A 21683-nucleotide genomic window follows, 5' to 3' on the forward strand; every position below is an offset into this window, starting at 1 on the left:
AGCTATATACTACGCATGCTACATCTACTGGAGAAGAACATTTAAAAAAATGCTAATCCTTTAAATGATTTTATTTGTGTATATTATCGTCGTTTTGTTAAACCTAAATTATAACCATTGCGTTAAAGCCGAATTTGTTTTCTGGTATTTATTGCAATATAATTTTAACTAGGTTTGTGTATTGTGGATTTTTTATTAACTGATTGATTAGTGCTGTGGGGTAAAATGGGATACCGTTAGCACATATTATCCCATATTTTCTGATCGTATTTTGAACCAATTCTATTTGAGAGCAGTTATACTCACGTTTATATAACTCCGCAAATATTTTTTGTTTACTACCAAATGGTATGAGAAAAGAGATTGAAAACATCTCGCCCGCCTTAACCCACCCTACTATAGGAGCATTTTATGGTCCAGTATCAATAGAAAATCACAATTTGATTGGGTGTATCTTTATTGTAAAATAGTGCCTGGGTATTGTATATAGTATATAATATAATTAACGCTAAATAAAACACATAAATATATAATTTTGCAGTTTTGTGTGCTTGAAGACTAATTAAGTAGTCGCCGATGCCAAAGCGTAAGAACATTGTGTGGGTGCGTCATAGTTTTAAAGGGGTTTTCCCCAGTGACGTCATCCACGTATTCTTGGATGTCTAATGAAAACTTGAGAGTGTATTTAAGATTCATGAATATTTTTTTCGAATACGCAGAAGTGGGTTTAGTAACAATAAGATTATATCCGAGGTGTTTTGCCAACGTTTCGCTTTTTATAATCAACTGTTTTGCCAGTCCAAGTCTCGTAAAATCTTCATGTACAGTTAGCATATAAACCCGGACCAATCGATCAGTCTTGTACAACTCAAACAAATTTTCGTCGCATAGTTTTTTCATTAACCGTTTCAGCGGTGTACGCCAAGGAAACGTTGCATCAACTTTAATCATTTCTTCATCATCTTTTTGTTCCGTACCATCAGCTGTCTGCATAAGCAACGTGTTCATTTGGACACCCACTAATCTACCAGTCGCATATTCAAATGCTCCTACTGAAGCATTCTTATGCTGTAGATTGCTTTTGATTCTTTGCTTGTCCACAGCAATCAGCTCAGCGTGTGGAACTTTTAAAGCCATTCTAAGTTGCTCTCTTGTAGAATACTGCGATGCAATTAACTGTTGAGCTTCAGCCAAGTCATTCATGGTTAAACTTCTAAAGGAAAACTTTGCCTCTTTTATGTGGTACTCTCCCAAATTTATCATACTTTGACAGTTATGCGTTCCACTTAAAAACACTGACAGCCCAAGGCCTAGTCTATTAGCAAAAATATTGTAACGATTAACTTAAACTATAGCCTACGCCCTACACGATCCAAAAACTGAATATAGTATACTAGTCTAGCATGTCAAAACAGCGCGAGAGAGTTTGTACTCTGCACAGACCGGAAATAGGTCTTAGAGCATATTACTAAAGTATAAACAATAGTGCCAAGTACAGTCGTGCAAATAAACGATATACAAAATCTGCCTGTATAGCAGTAGCAATAAGTCGGCAAACCGTACCGTAAAAAGCGCCTATTTAAAACTGTACTTTTGCAGATTTGTACGAGTAAAAAAATGCAATACCATACTCTCTTTGTTTGGTAAAACTGTCTAAACAGTATTTACTTAGTCTAGACGTTGTGCTTGGCGCTTTCGACTGCGGGCAACCCAGTGACGCCACGAAATTTACAAAAACAAAACAGTCGATTTTAAAAACCGTCACTGCTATGTATCAACATATTACACTAACGCTTTGGTACTATGGTATATCAAAGTCTATTTAAACATCAACTCTGCCCTGGACCTTATTATTTAGAGTAGAGCATTTTTTTTTGATATGTGATACAGACAAGCTTTCAGAACACTGTAAGATGGTTTATTTCTTTTTATAACGGTAGATAGATTCTGTAGGCATTAAATGATGTCGCACAAAACACGGCAAAGTACATGAGAAATATCACGCAACCGAGAATGCTTATTAATGAAACGTACCAGGTGACAGTTAATTAAACGTACAAAGTAACATATAAAGGGTGGGAGAAGATGGAACACCTTTTTATTCTGTTTTCTCGTCCCATTTGGTATGAAACAAAAAACATTCAAAGAATTATTAAACTGTATCCTCACAACTCCTATAGACCGTTATTAAAGTTTTAAATTTAAAACAATATCAGGATATTTGGATATTATGTGCTAAATGTGTCCCATCTTCCCCCACTCTACAATATACCCTGTGTTTGCAAAAGCGGATACGTTTAATAAACGTATTTTAACCACGTATAGGATTGTGAGCAATATTTGCATATGCCATTTTGTTGTTTTAGTATATTGTCATTTGTGCAACGTATAAGGCTGAACACAATACTTAATTAAACTGCATTCATCGATGAGAGCTAATAAATGCTGTTTGATGAAGTATTGGCCTAATCATTAGGCTCCATCGTCATGATATTGTAAAACTAAAAATTCATGCCACGAATAGAAGAAATTAGCTCAAAACATACGTTTATAGCAAAAACTAAACCGATTATGCGGCGGGGACGCATTTACAAACGGTTTTCCTCCGCTAGCTTTATCTAAGTATTCAGGAAGGTGAATGCTTCTTAAAACGGTGTAGTTAAGTTTCTTCCCGATTTTAAATGAGTGATTCGAACTAGTTAATGCCGTTAAGACATCATAACCGCACTTTAAAGCAAGATTTTGCGAAGCAATGTACAAATTAGTGCCTAAACCTTGCATAGCGTATGCAGAGTCGACTGCCAGCATGGAAGTAGTAAGAACTGTGTTTACTCCTAAGTCTTGAAATTGATTCCTGGTTATCTCATCCACTAACCGTGCAATGATACTTTGCCATGGATATATCATATCTGCAGTTTGATGGGTTTCGTATTTAACTTGTACTGAATTCAGTATAACCGCAACCAACTTATTTTTCTCTGTGTCAAAAGCTCCCAAGGAAGCATCATGTTCCAGAAGTTTCGGTACACGGTGCCTGTCGATTTTGATCACTTGAGAAAGCGGAACACGAAGAGCACCGGTCAATTTCTCTTTGGGCGAAAAATAAGCCGCGACGAAATCTTGAACCATCATGACGTCATTCATTGATAATCGCCTGAAATTAATTGTCACGTTGCTAGATTGAGATAAGACATTGTAGGCCATTTTACTAAGCAGGTAACTTGTTGCAACTCGAATACAGTTGGTTATTGCACTTGTCTGTTTGCTACATTATATGAAATGTACTCGACTTGGTTATGATATCATTTTCCCAGTTCTAACAAGGCTTTTAGAGCAGTTGTCACTTGCACAGTTAACTAAATGTGATTCATGCCTTGAATCCATTTCAATGCGATAATAGTATATACATAGACGACCTGGTGTATAATCATAAACTCTTGTTGTTAATTCACTGAAAACTAGTACATTTCCTAGGTTATATATCTTTCATCGTTAATTTAGACATTTTAAAGTAACTCACTGTCGCAGGAAATTGGAAATCATATTAGTCACCGCCTACTAGAGATATACGACCAGGTTATTCACATTCTTGGTGCATATATTGCGAATATAAAACAGCGTTCAATTTCGATACACGTAAATATTTCAATTATAGAGTAGGGTGGGGGAAGATGGGACACCTTTTCATTGTATTTTTTTCTCCCACTTAGCAGTATACCAAGAATATTCAAAGAATTATTAAACCCTATCCCCACGACTCCCATAGACCGTTGTTAATTGTTTAAAGCACGATCAGGATATTGGGATGTTATGTGCTAAAGGTGTCCCATCTTTCTCCACCCTACTATATTTATTTAAATTATACGACATGCGCGCAGCCAAATAAATCACATGGTTATTTATGTTCAGGTTTTGACAGTCGACGATATGAAACACAGCAAACAGTATTCGGAGGTTCGGCATCTGCAAAAGGTTTTGTTCTTGTTTCGGTATCTACGTAATGCAGAAGATCAACGCTTCGTAACAAAGTAAAACCTAACTTGGTAAATATTGCAATAGCATACTCACCACTCGGGTTGTTTACTGAATAATCACAACCTAGTTCTACACCCAAACTATTCTTTTTCTCCGACAAAAATGTTCCTAGTCCTTGTTTTGCATAATTTGGGTGGACCGTAAGCAAATGAGGCGTAAATATTTTCTTTGCCCCCAGTTCTTCAAAAATGTTGTCACCTTCCAAATATTTAAGCATCCTTAAAATTTGTGCTGTCCATTCGAAAGTGGTTTCAAAGGGAGTGTCCTCAACTTTATTTTCCCCTTTTTCTTTAATTCGGGTTGAACCCAAAGAAACAGCAACCAAATTGCCAAGTTCTTTTTCATATACCCCGATCGAAGCGTTCTGTTTCAGAAAGTATCTTGTTCTTTCAGCAGTTATAGCAACAGCTTCTGCAAGAGGCGCTTTAGCCGCCTTTAACAAAACTGACCGTGCTACAAAATGTGCAGAAACAAATTCCTGAACCTCTTCTGAGCATTTGACTCCAATTCGTCGAAATTCGAAATTGCTGAATTTTGTCAAAGTCGAATTAAAAGTCATAGTAACAGATCCCTAAACTGTTTTATAAGCAAAGCCAAGTACAGAACGCAACCTCAAATTTGTAAAGTGGTGTAACGCAAATTTGAGTTGTAGGTGGTTGAACCTTACTACAGCCTATATGTTGGTATCTCTGAATATAGCGTAACACCTTAATTACGCTCAAGGGGGTAAAAAACAACGTAATACGAACCTAGATTTGTTTTTTTAATGGCCATAATGCAAGATATATTACTCATTCTATTAAGTCCATATTTGATGCCCTTAAGACTATATTCACTGTCGACTAAATCGGTTGCTTTCACAAACTGACTACACGCAATAAGCTGACGCGCAGACATAACACTACTCCATTGAAGCATATAGTTCACTAACATTGTAGTTTAGCTCCTGTTTTCTCTCCCTCGTCATGCATGACAACTTACCTACACTGTATTTCGAAACGTGAAACAATATAACATGTAGGCTGCCTAATAAATTTCACTTCTCTTTAACCAGTAACAACGTTTCCGAGTCAATATACAACTTCGTAAATAGAACAACACACAAAAGTTATGTTTTTACAATTGGCGTTGCATGGATATTGTATTAAGATGGCGGCGGTTCTCCCAAACGGCAACGAAAATCGAGACAGTTGCATTTATTAGTATATACAAGAGAGTTAAACTCTAATGAGTAACCACGTACCAAAATAATTAGCATAATATTAGTTAACCCCTTACTACAACCGTGAACTTGGCCGGATCTAAACAGACCTGAAGTAATTAAGAAAACGTTTTTTTTTCGTCGTCATTTGCCTAGGATTGGCTAAGCTTTGTGTTCCAGCTTTATTATTGCATATAGTATAAACCTTGAAACAAAATTATAGTGTGATCAAGTTCATGGATACGTAACTAAGAATTTAAGGTTCTGGTTTTGCCCCACTCTACTATATTGTGCATCCTTGCAAATAAAACACCCTTCACTTTCAATAATTCGTAAATATTTCAATTATATTTAGTTAAATTATAGAACGCACAAGCAGCCAAATAAATCACATGGTTATTTATGTTCAGGTTTTGACAGTCGACGATATGAAACACAGCAAACAGTATTCGGAGGTTCGGCATCTGCAAAAGGTTTTGTTCCTGTTTCGGTATCTACGTAATGCAGAAGATCAACGCTTCGTAACAAAGTAAAACCTAAATTGTTAGATGTGTGTCATCGTGCATTTACAAACCAATAAACTTTCAACCAGACGAGGGCTTTAAAGCGAAACAAGGTTTTGTGTTTTGAAACGGAAATGACGTCAGTGATTCACTATTTTTTCGGGACGAAATAAATTACAATCGTGACATCGAATAGGGGAAACACGCTATTGTTACAATTGTAGGCTACATGACAGCTGCATTGTTACGTCACAGTGTTTTGTCTTTTCGCAAATCGTGCACGATTTTTCAAGGCACAACAGACCTTATTTTTTAGATGTTTTAAAAATCGTTCAGTAACAAAAGTTGGAAATTATTTTTTGATAAGTTTGTAATGTTTTCTAATTATGTAGAGTAAGTTGCGGGATTTTGTTTGGAAGCGCAAGAGTAATTATGAACGTTTTCACTTAATTTCCAAGTCCCTTTTGAACCGCAAAAATGCGTTGGAGAGTTTAAGAAAACTCTTAAAAACCTCGATTGTCTAATTATTAATATACTGTCCAGTCTAGCAAAGAAGTTGTCAGTGTTATTGAGAGTTTTTTGCTGCCATTTTTCAAGAAGTATTTATCCGTGTGTGCTGCTGATAAGAGAGATTTTGTGACTGTGCGGGTTTTAGTCGCTAGTTTAAAATATTGCGTTTGTTTTCAACAGTATTCAAAAATATGCTTCCCGCATTTTTGGGGTCGTTGACCTCTAATTACGTCACTTTCTGTTTAACCGGGGTTTTTACCCTTGTTTTGTTTGTGTATTATTACTGGTGGAAGTTGCCCCACCCACGGTACCCACCTGGGGTAAGGGGAATACCCGTTCTAGGCGCTTTACCCTTTCTCGGTAAATCTGCGCATAAGGTGATCATGCGGTGGTCACGTGAGAAGTATGGACCTATAATGTCTGTGAGGTTCGGGGGAAGGGATTCGGTTGTTTTAAACGATTATGAATCTATTTACGAGGTGGGTTTAGGGGAAGACGGGATTACGATTATAGTCGGGTAGGGGAAGACGGGACACGTTTTCGTTCTTGTCCCATTTGGTAGTAAACAAAGAACATTCAAATAAATATAAATCCGTATTCTCATGATTCCCATAGACTGTTGTTAATTATTTAACACACGTTCAGAATATTTGGGTATTATTTGCTAAGGGTGTCCCGTATTACCCCATCCTACTATATGTAACAAAAAACTTGCCATATAGGCTTTGGTCAAACAAGGCCCAGCGTTTCAGACACGACCAAGGATTAAAGTAATCGAAGCCCACAGCAATGGCTACGGGTTTGGTTTTGCAGCGGGACATAAGAAATTTATGCAGGTTCGACATTTTACTGGAAAAGCATTACGTGGGTGAGTGTTTAAGTGGTCTGGGAATTATACCAGAATTAGCCTATTATAGCCCAACATAGCATATGCACATTTTATTTTATATTGGTAAAGTCCCACAGAAAGGTATGCCATGGGACCTGGGATTTATGCCAGAATTCGCCCAACATAGTATATGCACATTTTATTCTATATTGCTAAAGTAAATTCCCACAGCAAGGAATGCCATGGAACCGGTGAATTAGACCAGAATTAGCCCATTATAGCCCTACATAGTATATGTACATTTTATTCTATATTGCTAAAGTGAAGTCCCACAGCAAGGAATGCCATGGGACCTGGGATTTATGCCAGAATTGGCCCATTATACCCCAACATCAATAATAATATTTATTTTTTTAATGTTGGTTTGTTAAAGGTTGGGCATTGGAGGTCTTGCCTTGGAGGAACGGGTATCAGAAGTTGCACAAGAACTTGTTCTGTCTCTTCAAAAATTGGATGGAAAACCAACAAACCTAAGAGTGCGTATATAGTTCCTTTTTTTAAGTGGTCGATAATAAAGGTTGGATTAATTAAAATTAACCAACAGCAAAATGACATCGATTAAACATAAATTACTTCATTGGTTCATTAATTCAATATAAAATAATAAATGAAAGAATGTAATAAACTATCCACGTGGAGAAGGAAAACTGTATTGTTTCCTGCACATACATCCACAGTGGTGGCATTTAGTTTAGAGAATAAAGGTTGCAACCAATTATCCACAGATGTTGGTTGGAACAACTGTGGGAAATGTTATCGCGAGTATTGTCACCGGGAAAAAGTTTCATCCAAACGATAAAGAATTCCAGCGCTACATTCAACTAATCTTTGAAAAGTTAAACATAACTTAAAGTATATGTATTGAATACTTGTAACATTTTTTACGAGTGGCGGGTGGGTTTTTAGTTAAAATTAACTACCAAAGTGTCCGGGAACAGATATCATTAATTCCTGTGTTTAGTTTTGGTGATAAAGAAACGAAGAAGTATTTTCTAGTTTTGATTTATTTTTCATTTCTTCGTCATATTCCTCCATTCAAAAACGCTTGCAAGCAGTTTATCGCTGATCACCGTGAACAATATGGTGAGAGGTTTTCTTTGTTTGACTTTTGATATAGTCGGATGGGACACCTTTAAATTCTATTTTCTTGCCCCGTTTAGTAGTAAACAAAAAACATTCAAAGAATTATAAAACCGTATCCTCACGACTCTCATAGACTGTTGTTAATTGTTTAAAACACAATCAATTTTCTTGTTCTATTTAGTAGTAAACAAAGAACATTCCAAGAATTATGAAACCATATCCCCACGACTCCCGTAGACCGTTGTTAATTGTTTGAAACATGATCAGAATATTTGGATAATATGTGCTAAATATGTCCCTTTCCCTAATCTGCTTTAAAATTTAAACAGTTACGTGTGGTGTTTCAGATTTTTGCCGTAAAGAGATTGAAGAACACAAGAATAACCTTGATGTAAATAATCCCAAAGATTATATCGATGCTTTTTTTGTTGAGATGAAAAAATACTCTCCTGAAAACTCTTGGTTCCATGTAAGTTGGTACAATATTTCGAAATCCCATTCCTGCTGTACGTGGAGTTAAGACATACATGTGAATATGTGGTCTTAAGACTTGCAAACATGTAATGTGTAGAATAAACCAGAAACACCCAAAGACATGCTGTTGTTGATACTTGAAAGATTTGGGAGAACTGTGCAGATTATTATTTTTTTACAACTAATTGCTTGAAGTACCTGTTGTTTTATTCTTTTAGCTTTTAATAATAATAAAAGATGACCACAAAAAAATTAACCAGCAGAAATTTAAAACTGTTTGAAATTTCATTTTAGGAAGAATCTCTCAGGGTGTGCGTGGCTGATCTTTTTTATGCTGGTACAGAAACAAGCACAAGCACGATACTGTGGGGGGTGATTGCACTTATCAATTACCCAGAAATACAAGAGAAACTTCATCAAGAAATAGTCAATGCAACAGGTGAGCTCATTCACTGCTTACATTTTATTTACAAACTTCCGGTGTCGTGGCAAAGTGGTTAGCATGCTTGCCTGTAACCCAGAGGTAATAAGTTCAAGCCTCGTCGCTGCTACCATTGTTGGCATATGTGTCCTTAGGTAAGACACTTAACGGCAATTGCTTTAACCCAGTGGTCACTAATGGGTTGTCCAAATTATTAGCCAACATAAAAAAAAAGAAAAATTCCAAAAAAATAATTACGCACATAGTAATGTATGACTGGCAAACTTATTATTCAGGTGAAGAATTTCCAAGGTTGGGCCACAAGGATGAGCTTCCATTACTCCAAGCCTTTATACAAGAACTTTACCGCTGTATGACCCTTATACCACTAGGTATTCAACACCAAACTACGAAGAATGTGGATATTTGTGGATACTGTATACCCAAAGATACAGTGGCAAGTATAACATACATATGTTATGCATGAGTGACATTTATGTAACATGACTGATATCTGTGTATGCTGCTACCCTGCATACCGTAATATTAGAAATGAATCTTTCAGTAAAAATAGTAGTTTTTTTCACTAACTCTTCGTCTGGGATCCGGAAAGGCGTTATCAGGTTAATGGGATTTAATGGAAGATTATTTCTAATAAAAAATCCCAATTTTGATGTAATTTTTATCAGGTATTTACGAACATCCACGCTGTGCACCACGATCCAAATACCTGGAAAAATCCGAGCGAGTTCAACATTTATCGCCATATCGACGAAGAGGGAAAGTTCATTCCTTCCAGAAAAGTGATTCCGTTTGGAATCGGCTGCAGATCCTGTCTTGGTGAGAAGTTAGCAAGAATTGAGATTTTCCTCTTCCTTGCCAACATCATCAAAAGGTTCGAGGTCCGTCCTGATCCCGATAGCGAACCTCTTCTTCCGATAGACGATGGAATCACTGGTTTTGGTTTTTTGCCCTTTCCCTTCGAAGCTGTGGTTCTTCCACGTACAAATAAAGGAACTCAGTAATAATACCCAAGGTGTTTAAAAATTATGGTAGCATTTAGTACATTTTTCCTTAATTAACTTGTTTTACTATATCTTTTACAGGGAGATTCATAAACAGCAGATAAAGTTCAGTGTTATCGTGTCATCTTCATTTATTATTTAATGCATTATTTAAGTAACCTTCCACATATTGCACTGTATAAATAAATCCATATCTCAAATAAACAATGTATATATAAAGATTAGTTGCTAAACCCTCGGCAAAATGCTGATCAAGTTTCCGTCTAAGGTACAAGATTTATGTTAGAACGGGGGAATTGAAAATATATATGTCCGACTAGAATGTTCCAGCGATTATAAACAACTCACAGTGTAGTCGGAATTCTGTTGTTGTTGCTATACAGTAGAGTCTCTATATAAACATATATATACAGATGGGATGTACACACTGAGTATGTGAAATAGGTGATAATGAAAGCTTCGCGTTAATACGGACAAGTTCTATATCCTCTAACTTCGCCGAATCTCACAACTTAGATGTAAGCAGGAAAACTCAGTTTTATTGAATAATGATTTTACTTCAGTCTCTGCGCTTCTTAAAGGCGAAGTCGAATCACGAGTATTGTTTTTTTTCACAACACAATAAATAAAAAAAGTTGATAATTACAATGTAGATCGTGACAATAGGGACAACGATTCACGCAACCAATCTGAAGACATTTTGACGTTCAACAATGGTCTGAATCAAATATCTAAATAAGATTTACGCTGATACGTCTGCAGCCGGCGACGTACAATTACGCCCTAGGGCCTGGATTAAACTATTTGACTGGCTCTGCGACGTTTTAACTAAAGTAGCATGTGACAGAAAGATCACCTTGAAACTTTTATTTCTATATCAAACTATAAAGAAAATACATCAGTTACTAAGCTAAACGCTTGTCGTATAAAAACTCTTTGGCAAGAGAATTATTCTTCGGTGGCAAAATTCGAATAAATTGTATTTTTAAAAAACTGCATTTTCCGCAACAGTATTAGTTTGATGCACTATACACCACTGTTGCAAATGATTTAGTAGTCCTAGTTATGTTGCATGATGTAGCATGTACCATCAGTATAATGTTTAGTATAAGTTAAATACCTTATTTTTACCGATACAGTAACTAACTCTGGATGTTATATTTGGCGCAGGTTTTTCTACTTCTGATTTTAAGTACTCTAGAGCTTTCGTGCTACGTTCACCCAGTGAGTGTTTTAATCGCCCGAAGTCTCATGGCATCAAATGTTTCTACGACGCAATTTAAAGAATCGAAAACTCATGGTAGGCCAAATATTAGTGTGAAAGACTGGAAAAGTTTTACACTGAACTAAATATGATAATAGGGGTTTGGTGACGTGCTTTAATAAAAATGAATAAATTATTGTTGCCAGGCGTATTATAACAATAAATATTTCATTTCCGACAGATTTTCATATTAAACCAACCAGAGTTTTGACGTCGCTTACAAAAAAAGCCTTTATCCAAAAAATGTCATTTTTAAAGAACATCTGCCAAGTTTTAAAGTCCTAGATTGGAGTTAAAGATGTAGCAGTTGGGTAGGTGTTTTGCTTTCGATTTTGTTTATAAGTTTTGGTTTATATAATGTGGGTTGGGGCAAGATGGTCCATGTTTCCATTCTATTTTGTCGTCCAAATTGGTTGTAAACAAAGCATATTATTTGAAATGAGAATATATTTATAAACACAATTCTCACTTCTTAAGAGCATTGTAAATTGTTCCAAACTGTTTCTACGGAATATTATGAGCATTTTACCCAATGATCAGTTTTACAATTTTATTGCAAAATGATTTTTTTGTGGCTAAGAAAACTTGGGATGTTTTACAGGCCTTAAGACAAGGTGCCCATTACAAAAGATTTTGGTTAATCGGATTATATTTAATCGTCTACATATATGGATTACTGAACTCATTATATTCGTTTCTGTCTGTTTTAACAAAACTGTTGTCGCACCAATCTAGTATAATAATATTAACTCTTTATTTTCTCTTTGTTACTGTAGCAAAACATAGGAAGAAATGCAAAATAACAAAGAAAAGCAAGATTTAGCAATAAAACAAAACACTGTCGATTCTTAAAATGCACTTCACAGTTAAAATATGTTTAAAATAAATGGAAAAAAGTGTGGTCCTTGCAAAAAAAATAACTTTCAATGAACAAAATATATACAATCAATTAGGTTAAAATAAATTTTTAATGTGTATAAATCCATAAAAGGTTTAAAAATCTGATTACTTTTAAACTATTTATCTTTATTGCTTTGAAGAGAAACAGAAATACATTCTTCATTTGATCGTGTTCACTACATTTTTACATTTCCTGTCAGTAACATGTCCTCGGTATTAGGCCATTTAACCAGTTTACATGTAAATCAACGGAGAGTTTCTTATTAGTTGACAAAATTAATCTAAACGTTCACTCTTTAAATACAATTATCGGTTTCGGATTAAGAAACATGGGGACCAGTTCCAAATATTGCTTAAATAGGGCGAAATGTCGGTTTTAAATGACCGCCCATGTGCCTGTAATATGGGATAATTACACGTTACTCTTATGATTAGTTACAATTGTCGGCTGTAGTTACCTTGATAAGGTAGTCGGAAAAATAAACTGAAACGGTTTCCTGAATGACTTAGAAAAATACCGGAAATGTTAATAAATTCAAGGGAAAACGCCACGGTCTTCAAAACGCGAGTAGTACCGAAAGTTCCATCACATTGGTATGACAGCTTTTAAAAATAGGAAAAAAGGTAATTAAGGTAATCTACATAAAAGTAATTAGGAATTATATTACTATTATTGTTTATAAATATTAAAGCTTAAGAAAATATGCACCAGCAAATTTAATTTTATTAAGCCCTAAAGTGTGGTTAAAATGATTAATAAATTATATTAAAGTCTTTTCAGGCCCCTATAGCTTGTCACTTCCATACAGGGTGTAATTATCTTTAATTAATTATCAGTCCTGTTGGTCAGGTCTAACATATAGAATCCGGTCATGATATGAAAGAAAAACTTTGGCCTGTACCAGTATAGACATACAACAGGAAGGGAACAGACCAGATAGTTGTTTAGTCAAAATAACAGTATAGTGCTTCAATGGCTTTATCAAGCTATATATGCATTTTTGTGCTGTGGATCATATGCATTTCGACGTGTTTCGGTAAATAAATAAGACCTATAGAAGTTAATTAAAAAATAATGTTCAAAATACTTTAAAGTTAGCAGTATTTCTGCCTCTATTTAAAGGTTTAGTGTTGAATGAATAAATTAAATTTATTTATTTGTGCGTGGTGGGCAACAACAGTCGTTAACACCAGTGTCATGTTTCATACACCTCATACTCACTTACAAATAAAATAATTTTATATATAACTTTGTTTTGTGGGGAATATTTTTTTGGACTTTTTATTGTATGGCTGACAATATACACAACCCATAAGGGATCATGGGTTAAGAGCTAGTGTCGTTAAGTGTCTCGGACAAGGACACGCACGTCCACAATTTCAGCTGTGTCAAATAATAAAGCCTGCATCCTTTGGGCTAATAACGTCATGCTAAACAATGTGCCATGCGTTTCTTTGTATGTCTGTTTTAGAACCGTAGCAGCAGCAAACAGTAGCAGCAGCAAATTAGTTTAAATGTATTTTCCTAACAGGTCAGCAAGACACTCACCATCTAGACTGCGCGTTATACAAATGCAATTCAAGCAGTGACTCGAATTGCGACACTGTGGGCAGATGCAAAAACAATTTCCGCATGTGCTGCGACAGACTGTGCCACCACAAACAAGATGTATGTCCGACTACCCTGTTAAGAAACGGAAACGAAACATACACGAACTACGTACAGAACTTGAACGAATCGATGTACAGAAACCACCTGGAACAAGTTAAAGCACTTATCACTCGATATGCAGCAGAACGAGAATGCTGGCCAGAAAATAAATGCTTGAACCAAACTACATGTCAATCTCAATACCAGCAATGCGAGAACGGGCAGTGCGTCAGCTTTTTATCGGACTGTATGATGTTTTGGGAGACTCAAACTTACATCCACGATAATCCAAACATAACTTGTTACCCAGACGAGCTCTGCTTTAGAAACAACTGCAAAACAAAGTAAGATATGACTTGTAATAATGTCCGTGAATCTGACCCTGATGTTCATATAGTTAAACGATTCTTGTATAGTAAAGTACAGTAACACGTTTTCGTAGCACCAGAGTGGTTACGTTTTCGTAGTCCCAGATTATTAAAGTAGAACATGTTCTGTTTTATTTTAATTGACTGAATAGTTTGTCTCTATACTGGGCTGTACCCTATACAGAAATATTAGTAGTTTTAAAATATGGATATAAAACTAAAAATTAACCTAAAAAGGAACATTTTTTATTTATATCTTAAATTTATTTTTTTTTATTTTGAATTTACCTATTTTTATAATATTGCATTTTTACAGTAACAATGCAACTTTTTCCAGTATTGTTGGATATAAAACTTAAACTGTATCGATAAAATGCTAAATGTTTTTTCTATATCTTAAAATTACATTTGTGTTTTGAATTTCCTTTTTTTAACAGTATATACTGCTTTTTTACAACTTTGATTTATATAGCCCTAATTAATGTTTTAATTAAATTTAAGATTTTTTTATATAAACGCATGTATTCTTGTACAGTTACAATTTTTAGCAGTATTGGTTCAAAAAATGATTTTTTTTTCTAATTCCACCAACTCTGATTTAATTCACATTTTAATCTGGTACAAGATTTATGCATATATATATAATTAATCAGATTGCATTTTAAACGCATTTATTTTTGTACAGTTATTGGATGTGCGATGATGGAGAATGTGTTCACGAACATGTAGTTTGTCGAGGAGGCAACGATTGTGGGGATGGGAGCGATGAAAAATATTGCAGTGGGAATTGTTTTCCGCCGTTCCGGTAAAATTTTGTTTTAAAAATTTTTTTTTGATTTTTTAATTTGTGAAATTTTAAAGAAAATTTTAAAAAATATTTTAAGTTTAACATTTTTTTTCAGGTGTCAGAATGATACCTGCAACCTGGGGTATACAGCGTGTTCAAATGGGGAATGCATATTACAGGTTAGGCTGGCTGTAATATTCGTTAGCATCATTGGTAGGCATTATGATTTTATATAGTTTCACTGCACAGTACAATACTACGCATAACGCTGCAAAATTTGTAAAAATATACAGTTTTTCTTGTATATTTTTCCAAAAATTTGCAAACACAGGCTCAGTGTTTTAGAAAAAATTGAAGAAAAAAGATTGTTAAAACTACCTTTTAAATTAGAAAAAAAGTGTTTGATTTAACCTAATGGTCCCTCTTATGGGTTGTCTAAATTGTAAGCCATACACTATAAAAAAAGGAATAAATAAATAATTAGACACAAAGTTGTATAGGCTACTCTGTATCTTGCACAGGGTGTATGAAACATAACAACTAGGTTATAACGACTGCTGTTGCTTCGCCACATGAAAATAAATTTTTTAAAAAAAAGCGGCCATGTAAAAAAAAAGGTTTTAAACAAAAATCCGCAGCGTGCTCCGTCACATAAAAATAAAGTTTTTTTAAAAAAATAGTAAATTACCAAACTTTTTCACAGGAACAAGTATGTGATACACTTATAGACTGCGCTGATGGCTCAGATGAAGTGAACTGTTCAGGTGCATGTTGGCCAGAGTCAGCATGTAATTCAGATCTTACTTGTAAATCGGGTTATTTTGGCTGCGACAATGGTAAGTAATCTAGGATATGCGCCATGTGGCTTATATAGTATAGTGGGGAAAAAGGCCCAAATTACCTCAAACTTTCAGTTTTCTTTAAAGATTGCAATAAAATGAGTTTTTATTTTGTATTAATAACAATTATGACAAGAGGAAAAATTGTTGGTTTTATATATTTTTTTTTAAACTTTCTTAAAAAAAATTTTTGTACTTTTAAATCAATAATTTAATTGAGATAGAATAGATTTTAAAATCAATTCTATCTCAAAGTTAACATTAGCAAGTAAAAAAAGCATGGGAAACTTAAAAAACAATTGCAAAGCTGGTCTTAATCCAAGGTTTCCTGGTGTGTATTGAAGCAGGACCTCACCCATACAAAATAGAACTGTCAAATTTATTCAGTTTTAACTTTAAATTATTGGCTGTGGCAGTATAGCTCAGTTTTCAAATTTAAATATTTTTTAAACACAGGCAAATGTATCGACGACTCTAACGTATGTGACATGAGAAGAAATTGTGACGACGGCACAGATGAAATTCGAGACTGGCACGGTTTTAAATGCGTTTTAGGAAAACATTTCGAAACATGTGTCCTGCCACAAGAACAAGCATTCGACACCGTTGTCAGGTGCCGCGACCACGCTGACAAGTGCCACACAAATGGGACATGTACGTGTTTCACCTGCCTAGACCAAAAGTTGATAATATCGTCAAAGCAGCAGTGTGACGGAATTATCGACTGTTACGATATGTCGGACGAGTGTTTTTGTTTCGAGGAAACTGCAGCTGAGAAAAAATGCAACTCTGTGTGTCTTCATAATAACAACAATAACAGGTAGTTTATAAATTATAAAAACAGTAAAATGTGTATAATTCTATATGGACGAGGTCCTACTGTGCATTGAAAGTTTTTAATATGTCATAATAATTTCAACAATTAAAAAAAAAAATTAAAAATGTTGAAACCTATTTTCTTAGAAATAGTAAAAATCAAAAAAAAATTACAATTATTTTTCTATTTTCGGGTAAAAAATCATTTTTAAATCCAAGTTAAGTTACGAATCATTGCAATAAAATTCCTACCATGCTCCACAACAGTTTTTGTAACAAACATATTTTTACATTCAGCATACAGAACTCGGACAGTTGTGCTTGCGAAACCGGCATGTTCGACTGTGGAGATGGAAACTGCTTAACTACAAACCTAGTATGCGATGGTACACCTCAATGCCCAAATCAAATAGATGAAATAGACTGCGCAACACATTATATGAGCACTATGAAAATGACTGCTTGTCCTGGGGACGTAAACAATAACAGTCTCATACAAGCCGTGATGTGCGACGGCAGGCCTGAGTGTTTTGACTTGTCCGACGAATGTGATGGAAGCTGCAATGTAACCGCCCCGTTTTGCAACATAAGGACGATGTTTAATTCTAGAAACGGACCGTTCGAATTTCTTTGCAATACTTTGTAAGTTAACAAATTATTTTTTTATTAAAAAAATAATAAATTACTATATTTGAACAACTTTTATAATAATAATTTTTTTTTTTAAAGTTGTGTTTTTGCAGTTTTAAGGTATGTTTTAACACTTTTTATTTATTTTCGCGATTTTTTTTAAGTATATAATGTTTTTAACTTTTTATATTTTTACAGAATTCTTTACTTTGATGTTAAGGCGATATGTGACGGAAAATGGAGCGACTGTGTTCCTCGAATTGACTCCGAAGAACTAGGCTGCCCTGCCCGACACTATTGCCAGAGCGGAGATTCCATTAGCATCGATAAAAACTTGCTCTGTGACGGGGTTTCTCAATGCGACGACAAGTCGGATGAAACAAACTGCACTGATCGGTTTTTCTGCGAAAACGGTACCCCATTTTCGGTCCCAATGTCCAAAAAAATGGACGGGATAGCCGACTGTACTGATATGAGCGACGAATGCCCTAAAGAGCTGGACGAAAACGTCTTCTCGTCCCGAAAAGATCTACTGGGCTCCGCCATTTTTCGCGCTACGACCTGGATTTTTGGAATAGCTGCAATAGTTGGCAACAGCGCTACTTTTATCTACGCAGCTAAAATTTTACGGAACTTTAAATCCCTCAATCCGATAACAAAGATAAATTACATTCTACTGATCAACCTATCTGTTGCTGACGGTCTTATGGGAATTTATTTAATTATATTGGGAGCAAAAGGCCTCCAGTTTTCAGGGAATTACTGCAGATTTGACAAATCTTGGCGCACAAGCCAGCAATGCTCAAGTTTAGGGAGCCTCGCGCTAGTATCTAGTGAAGCAACAATCTTCATTCTAGCTTTTCTTGCTACGTTACGCTTATGCTCGATTCTAAACCCTTTAAAAACAAAGAGAACATCGACAAAATTCCCAACTATATGCATTGGAGTGGCTTGGGTGTTATCTGTTTTTCTTGGCACAATTCCGCGATACCCAGCTCTTTCGGACTACTTCAGTTCTGCTGTATGGATGCCCACGAAACTGACAAAGTTCGACACTCAAAACAAAACGACCATGGAAACTTTTGTACAGCGACTTTACGTTGCACAAAACACAACTCAGGCACCTCCTGCCTCCTTATCTTGGCTTGCCATGGAAAGTTATATTGACCAAAACTACCCAGATGTTAAAATAAAGGGATACTTTGGCTATTTCAGCGACAACAGTGTCTGCTTGCCAAAGTTTTTTGTCTCCCCGGGCGAGCCTGGTTGGGGTTATTCAGTCATAATCATTCTGTTTAACTTTTTCATGTTTGTCTACATCTGCGTCGCGTACTTAGTCATTTCCAAAGCTACTTCATCTCCGACTATTAGACGACATCGCTCGAATCAACTACAAAAGATGCAAATGAGAGTAACTCGGCTGGTTTTGACAGATTTTGCTTGTTGGATACCAATCTGCATCATGAGTTTTCTACAACTCGGTGGGGTAGAGATACCAAACCAAGCGTATGCATTCAGCGCTGTCATACTCCTGCCTATTAACAGTGCGTTGAATCCTTTACTGTATTCTGACATCACTTATAAAAAGTTCAAAAACTTTTTCGCATCTCCGAAAAGAAGAGGGAAAGTCGTCAGCGTCGTGCAGTGCCGGAAGTCGGAGCAAGATCGCTCCTCCAATGAGGAAGATGGAGCAAAAGCATCGGAGCAAACAGAAGAGCAACAGTTTTGATTTTTTCGCAAATATTAAAACTGAACAAGTTATTTTACCAAAAAAACAAAAACGTGCTTTAGAAGAGTGCTCTTCAAGGGGGCATTTAAATGTTTTTAATGTTTCGAATGTAAATTAATTTAGTCGCAGTTCTAATAATGTGATACTTATGTTAATTTATACGTGTATATACTTTATATGTTAATCTGAATTGCAAATAAAATCGGGAAATTACCCCAAAAAAGAAGAGAAATCTTGAAAACTTGTATTAGAACATTTTATTTGACAAGTTTAAAAAAATCCCGAATGTTTATATTTCGTGGAATGCTGTTGGGTAACGAAGAAAGGGGTCGATTTTACACCAAAGTTCAGATAGTACGAGCACCGTCCTAGAATTTCTGCATAGTAGACTCAGACTGGTCCAGTGTCGCGAAAATCTGGTTCTCATCGGCACATGCGTAGACACGGTACATTTTATCAAAAATATTTAAACCTGGCTTGGAACTAATTATATATATACACGTTTTTATGTAGTTTATTCTATTTAATGTGAAAATGTAGGTTTTGTCCCCTTTTTTGTTGTTGACGACGTGTTAACGGTAGTGGCCACTGGTTATACGTCATAATGTATAAGTTAAGTTAAAATACAGCTTAAATTACTATTAAAAAGATAAATTCTAAAACATAAACTTACGAAAAATGTCGCATCCAACAAGTGTTATTTTAGTTGGAACCAGAGTTCTAGATTCCTCATAAAATAAGTTATAAATAGCCTGTGGGAACCAGTTTTCTAGGAGAACCAGATTTCTGCAACATCGGCGACCATCATCAGATTTCCCTAACGTATGTGCTCAACACTGAAACGATTCATTAGCAGTTTATTAAATCCGGTTTAAAGTTTAAACAAACTTAAAACGATTCATAGCAACCTAAAAAAAAACAAACAAAAAGAGAGTTAAAGTCAACTTAAACGCGCACTCTAACTTAACTGCAGTACAAATGGCAAGTAACACATGCAAACTAAGTACCGTGGCAAATTAGGAAATACGAGAGAAACGTAGGGATGTTGATTAGGAGCGGCGCGTAACAATAATAAGAAAGAAGGAATTCACTACAAACATGTACATCAAAAATTCGGTTTATTATTAGACGAATAAACGATCTGACGAAAACATTGAGAACACCAGCGTGCTTTTGTTAGCAGGCTTGTATTAAAAATGCGAATATTTGCTTTATATTAATCTATGTTGTGTCAATTTTTTTTGAAAATTCGTGTGTCATGTTTAAATTTATTTAATTTTTTTGTTTATGTTTTCTTTATGTCCATGTAATTAAAAATTGTACGAAACATGGCGAAAATTCGAAAAAATGGACATATACAAATTTTTTTTAACTAATTCTGTTTTCTTCGACCTATCTTTAATATCTTTTCTCGTCACATTTGGTAAAAACACAGGACATTTCCAGAGTTATATAACCGTAGCCCCGCTACTCTAATAGAGCTATGTCAATTGTTAAAAACATAGAATTATGGAATTTATGTGCTAACGGTGGAATTGTGGTTCTTTATTTGCCCTAGGAATTTCTATCCGCAGGGCTTTTCGTAGATTGGTGCGATACGCCTAGTCGCACAGGTTTAACTATAGAGTAAGTCCGTATACAAATAAATGTATAATATAGGAAATTTATCCTCGCGTGGTAGGCAATGACAGTCGTTATAACACGGGTGTTCTGTTATACACACTTTGTGCCGCTTACGAGTTACCACTGATGTAAGTTTTTGCGTAATTAATTTTGAGGTTTTTTTTGTCTAATGTATAGTGGAGTGAGGGAAGATGGGACACCTTTGGTACATAATATCTAAGTATCCTAATCGTGTTTTAAACAACTTACAACAGTCTATAGGAGTCGTGAGGGTATAGTTTTATAATTCTTTGAATGTTCTTTGTTTACTAATAAATGGGACGAGAAAATACAGGAAAAAGGTGTCCCATCTTCCCCCACCCTACTGTATGACCAACAGAGTATTTCAAGCTGCCTTGTCAAAAAAATACTGCTAAAACACTAATTACATAGACGCGAAATTACGTTAGATGTTATATTTTCAGCAAGTTATGTTTTTATTTTTACCAATTTGTTGTGCATTCGTAAGTGTTGCAAAATTTGTGAACGCATACGTAGATTTAAAGGGCGCTTTCTAATTTCAAATTCGCCCCTTCAAATTTCTAATGTGGGATTTTAATTTAAAAACTTGACAATTCCTATTTCTAACATATATTTTAAAATCGAGTTTTACTAGAATATTAAGCGGTTAAACCAGTACCATGACGCAGATTTAATTCAGCGGTGCGTGTAAATCGGACATCAGTTCAGTAGCACGCCTTGATCACGTAGGCATCGCGTGTATTCGGGGTTATTGCAGGTCATGCATATTATCATGTGGGTTTTCAAACTTGATTTACGCTAAAAAAAACTAATTACACTGCTAAGCATCGTGTCAATTTCAGTGTTGTTTAAAATACATTGAAGTGGTAATGCGTACGAACTACAAAAGTATGGTTTAAGCTCTATATAGATCT

General features: G+C 35.3%; 5 protein-coding genes across 10 annotated transcripts; 2 read left to right on the top strand and 3 right to left on the bottom strand.

Annotated features, from left to right (window-relative positions):
- Positions 1 to 46: 46 nt before the first annotated feature.
- LOC149728699 (uncharacterized) lies at positions 47 to 2050 on the bottom strand. Its single transcript, XM_089888308.1, has one exon. It carries the CDS (start codon positions 1261 to 1263, stop codon positions 559 to 561), a length of 705 nt encoding a protein of 234 aa, XP_089744434.1. The 5' UTR covers positions 1264 to 2050; the 3' UTR covers positions 47 to 558.
- Positions 2051 to 2191: 141 nt separating this feature from the next.
- Positions 2192 to 3611, bottom strand: LOC149728700 (arylalkylamine N-acetyltransferase-like 2). Its single transcript, XM_089888312.1, has one exon. The coding sequence runs from the start codon at positions 3202 to 3204 to the stop codon at positions 2536 to 2538; it is 669 nt and encodes a 222-aa protein (XP_089744438.1). The 5' UTR covers positions 3205 to 3611; the 3' UTR covers positions 2192 to 2535.
- Positions 3612 to 3752: 141 nt separating this feature from the next.
- LOC149728701 (uncharacterized) lies at positions 3753 to 20982 on the bottom strand. Of its 5 annotated transcripts, XR_016386024.1 has the most exons (3): positions 19799 to 20926; positions 14233 to 14288; positions 13920 to 14061 (listed from the first exon to the last, which is right to left on the bottom strand). XR_016386024.1 is itself a non-coding variant. In XM_089888310.1 (2 exons), the coding sequence occupies exon 2, from the start codon at positions 4592 to 4594 to the stop codon at positions 3896 to 3898; it is 699 nt and encodes a 232-aa protein (XP_089744436.1). In that variant the 5' UTR covers positions 4595 to 5772; positions 19799 to 20729; the 3' UTR covers positions 3753 to 3895. The 5 variants fall into 5 exon arrangements, 1 of the variants encoding a protein (XP_089744436.1); XM_089888310.1 differs by lacking the exons at positions 13920 to 14061; positions 14233 to 14288 and adding an exon at positions 3753 to 5772 and having other exon boundaries at positions 19799 to 20729; XR_016386022.1 differs by lacking the exon at positions 13920 to 14061 and having other exon boundaries at positions 14084 to 14288; positions 19799 to 20982.
- On the top strand, positions 5772 to 10251 carry LOC149728702 (cytochrome P450 2U1-like). 2 transcript variants are annotated; one of them, XM_089888296.1, is made up of 9 exons: positions 5772 to 6728; positions 6972 to 7117; positions 7512 to 7614; positions 7864 to 7973; positions 8100 to 8221; positions 8569 to 8690; positions 8990 to 9134; positions 9413 to 9573; positions 9806 to 10251. In XM_089888296.1, the coding sequence occupies exons 1-9, from the start codon at positions 6441 to 6443 to the stop codon at positions 10139 to 10141; spliced, it is 1533 nt and encodes a 510-aa protein (XP_089744422.1). In that variant the 5' UTR covers positions 5772 to 6440; the 3' UTR covers positions 10142 to 10251. The 2 variants fall into 2 exon arrangements, with proteins under 2 accessions (XP_089744422.1, XP_089744421.1); XM_089888295.1 differs by lacking the exon at positions 5772 to 6728 and having other exon boundaries at positions 6769 to 7117; positions 9806 to 10152; positions 10223 to 10251.
- On the top strand, positions 13204 to 19125 carry LOC149728703 (uncharacterized). The gene is made up of 8 exons (XM_089888281.1): positions 13204 to 13342; positions 13838 to 14300; positions 15010 to 15129; positions 15227 to 15290; positions 15815 to 15947; positions 16407 to 16770; positions 17064 to 17408; positions 17595 to 19125. Exons 1-8 carry the CDS (start codon positions 13279 to 13281, stop codon positions 19123 to 19125), a joined length of 3084 nt encoding a protein of 1027 aa, XP_089744407.1. The 5' UTR covers positions 13204 to 13278.
- Positions 20983 to 21683: the final 701 nt, after the last annotated feature.

Source organism: Ciona robusta, chromosome 11 (assembly GCF_009617815.1).
Source record: "Ciona robusta chromosome 11, ASM961781v2".
NCBI classification, from domain to species: Eukaryota; Metazoa; Chordata; class Ascidiacea; order Phlebobranchia; family Cionidae; genus Ciona; species Ciona robusta.

What these genes read in the sequence shown, in the direction of transcription:
- LOC149728701 (XM_089888310.1), bottom strand. Translation starts at nt 4,594, where the DNA reads ATGACTTTTAATTCGACTTTGACAAAATTCAGCAATTTCGAATTTCGA.
- LOC149728702 (XM_089888296.1), top strand. Translation starts at nt 6,441, where the DNA reads ATGCTTCCCGCATTTTTGGGGTCGTTGACCTCTAATTACGTCACTTTC. An exon ending in ACTGGAAAAGCATTACGTGG is followed by an intron (nt 7,118 to 7,511) that starts GTGAGTGTTTAA and finishes GGTTTGTTAAAG; the next exon opens with GTTGGGCATTGGAGGTCTTG. An exon ending in AGAAATAGTCAATGCAACAG is followed by an intron (nt 9,135 to 9,412) that starts GTGAGCTCATTC and finishes CTTATTATTCAG; the next exon opens with GTGAAGAATTTCCAAGGTTG.
- LOC149728703 (XM_089888281.1), top strand. Translation starts at nt 13,279, where the DNA reads ATGGCTTTATCAAGCTATATATGCATTTTTGTGCTGTGGATCATATGC. An exon ending in ATGGGGAATGCATATTACAG is followed by an intron (nt 15,291 to 15,814) that starts GTTAGGCTGGCT and finishes ACTTTTTCACAG; the next exon opens with GAACAAGTATGTGATACACT. An exon ending in GAATTTCTTTGCAATACTTT is followed by an intron (nt 17,409 to 17,594) that starts GTAAGTTAACAA and finishes ATATTTTTACAG; the next exon opens with AATTCTTTACTTTGATGTTA.
- LOC149728699 (XM_089888308.1), bottom strand. Translation starts at nt 1,263, where the DNA reads ATGATAAATTTGGGAGAGTACCACATAAAAGAGGCAAAGTTTTCCTTT.
- LOC149728700 (XM_089888312.1), bottom strand. Translation starts at nt 3,204, where the DNA reads ATGGCCTACAATGTCTTATCTCAATCTAGCAACGTGACAATTAATTTC.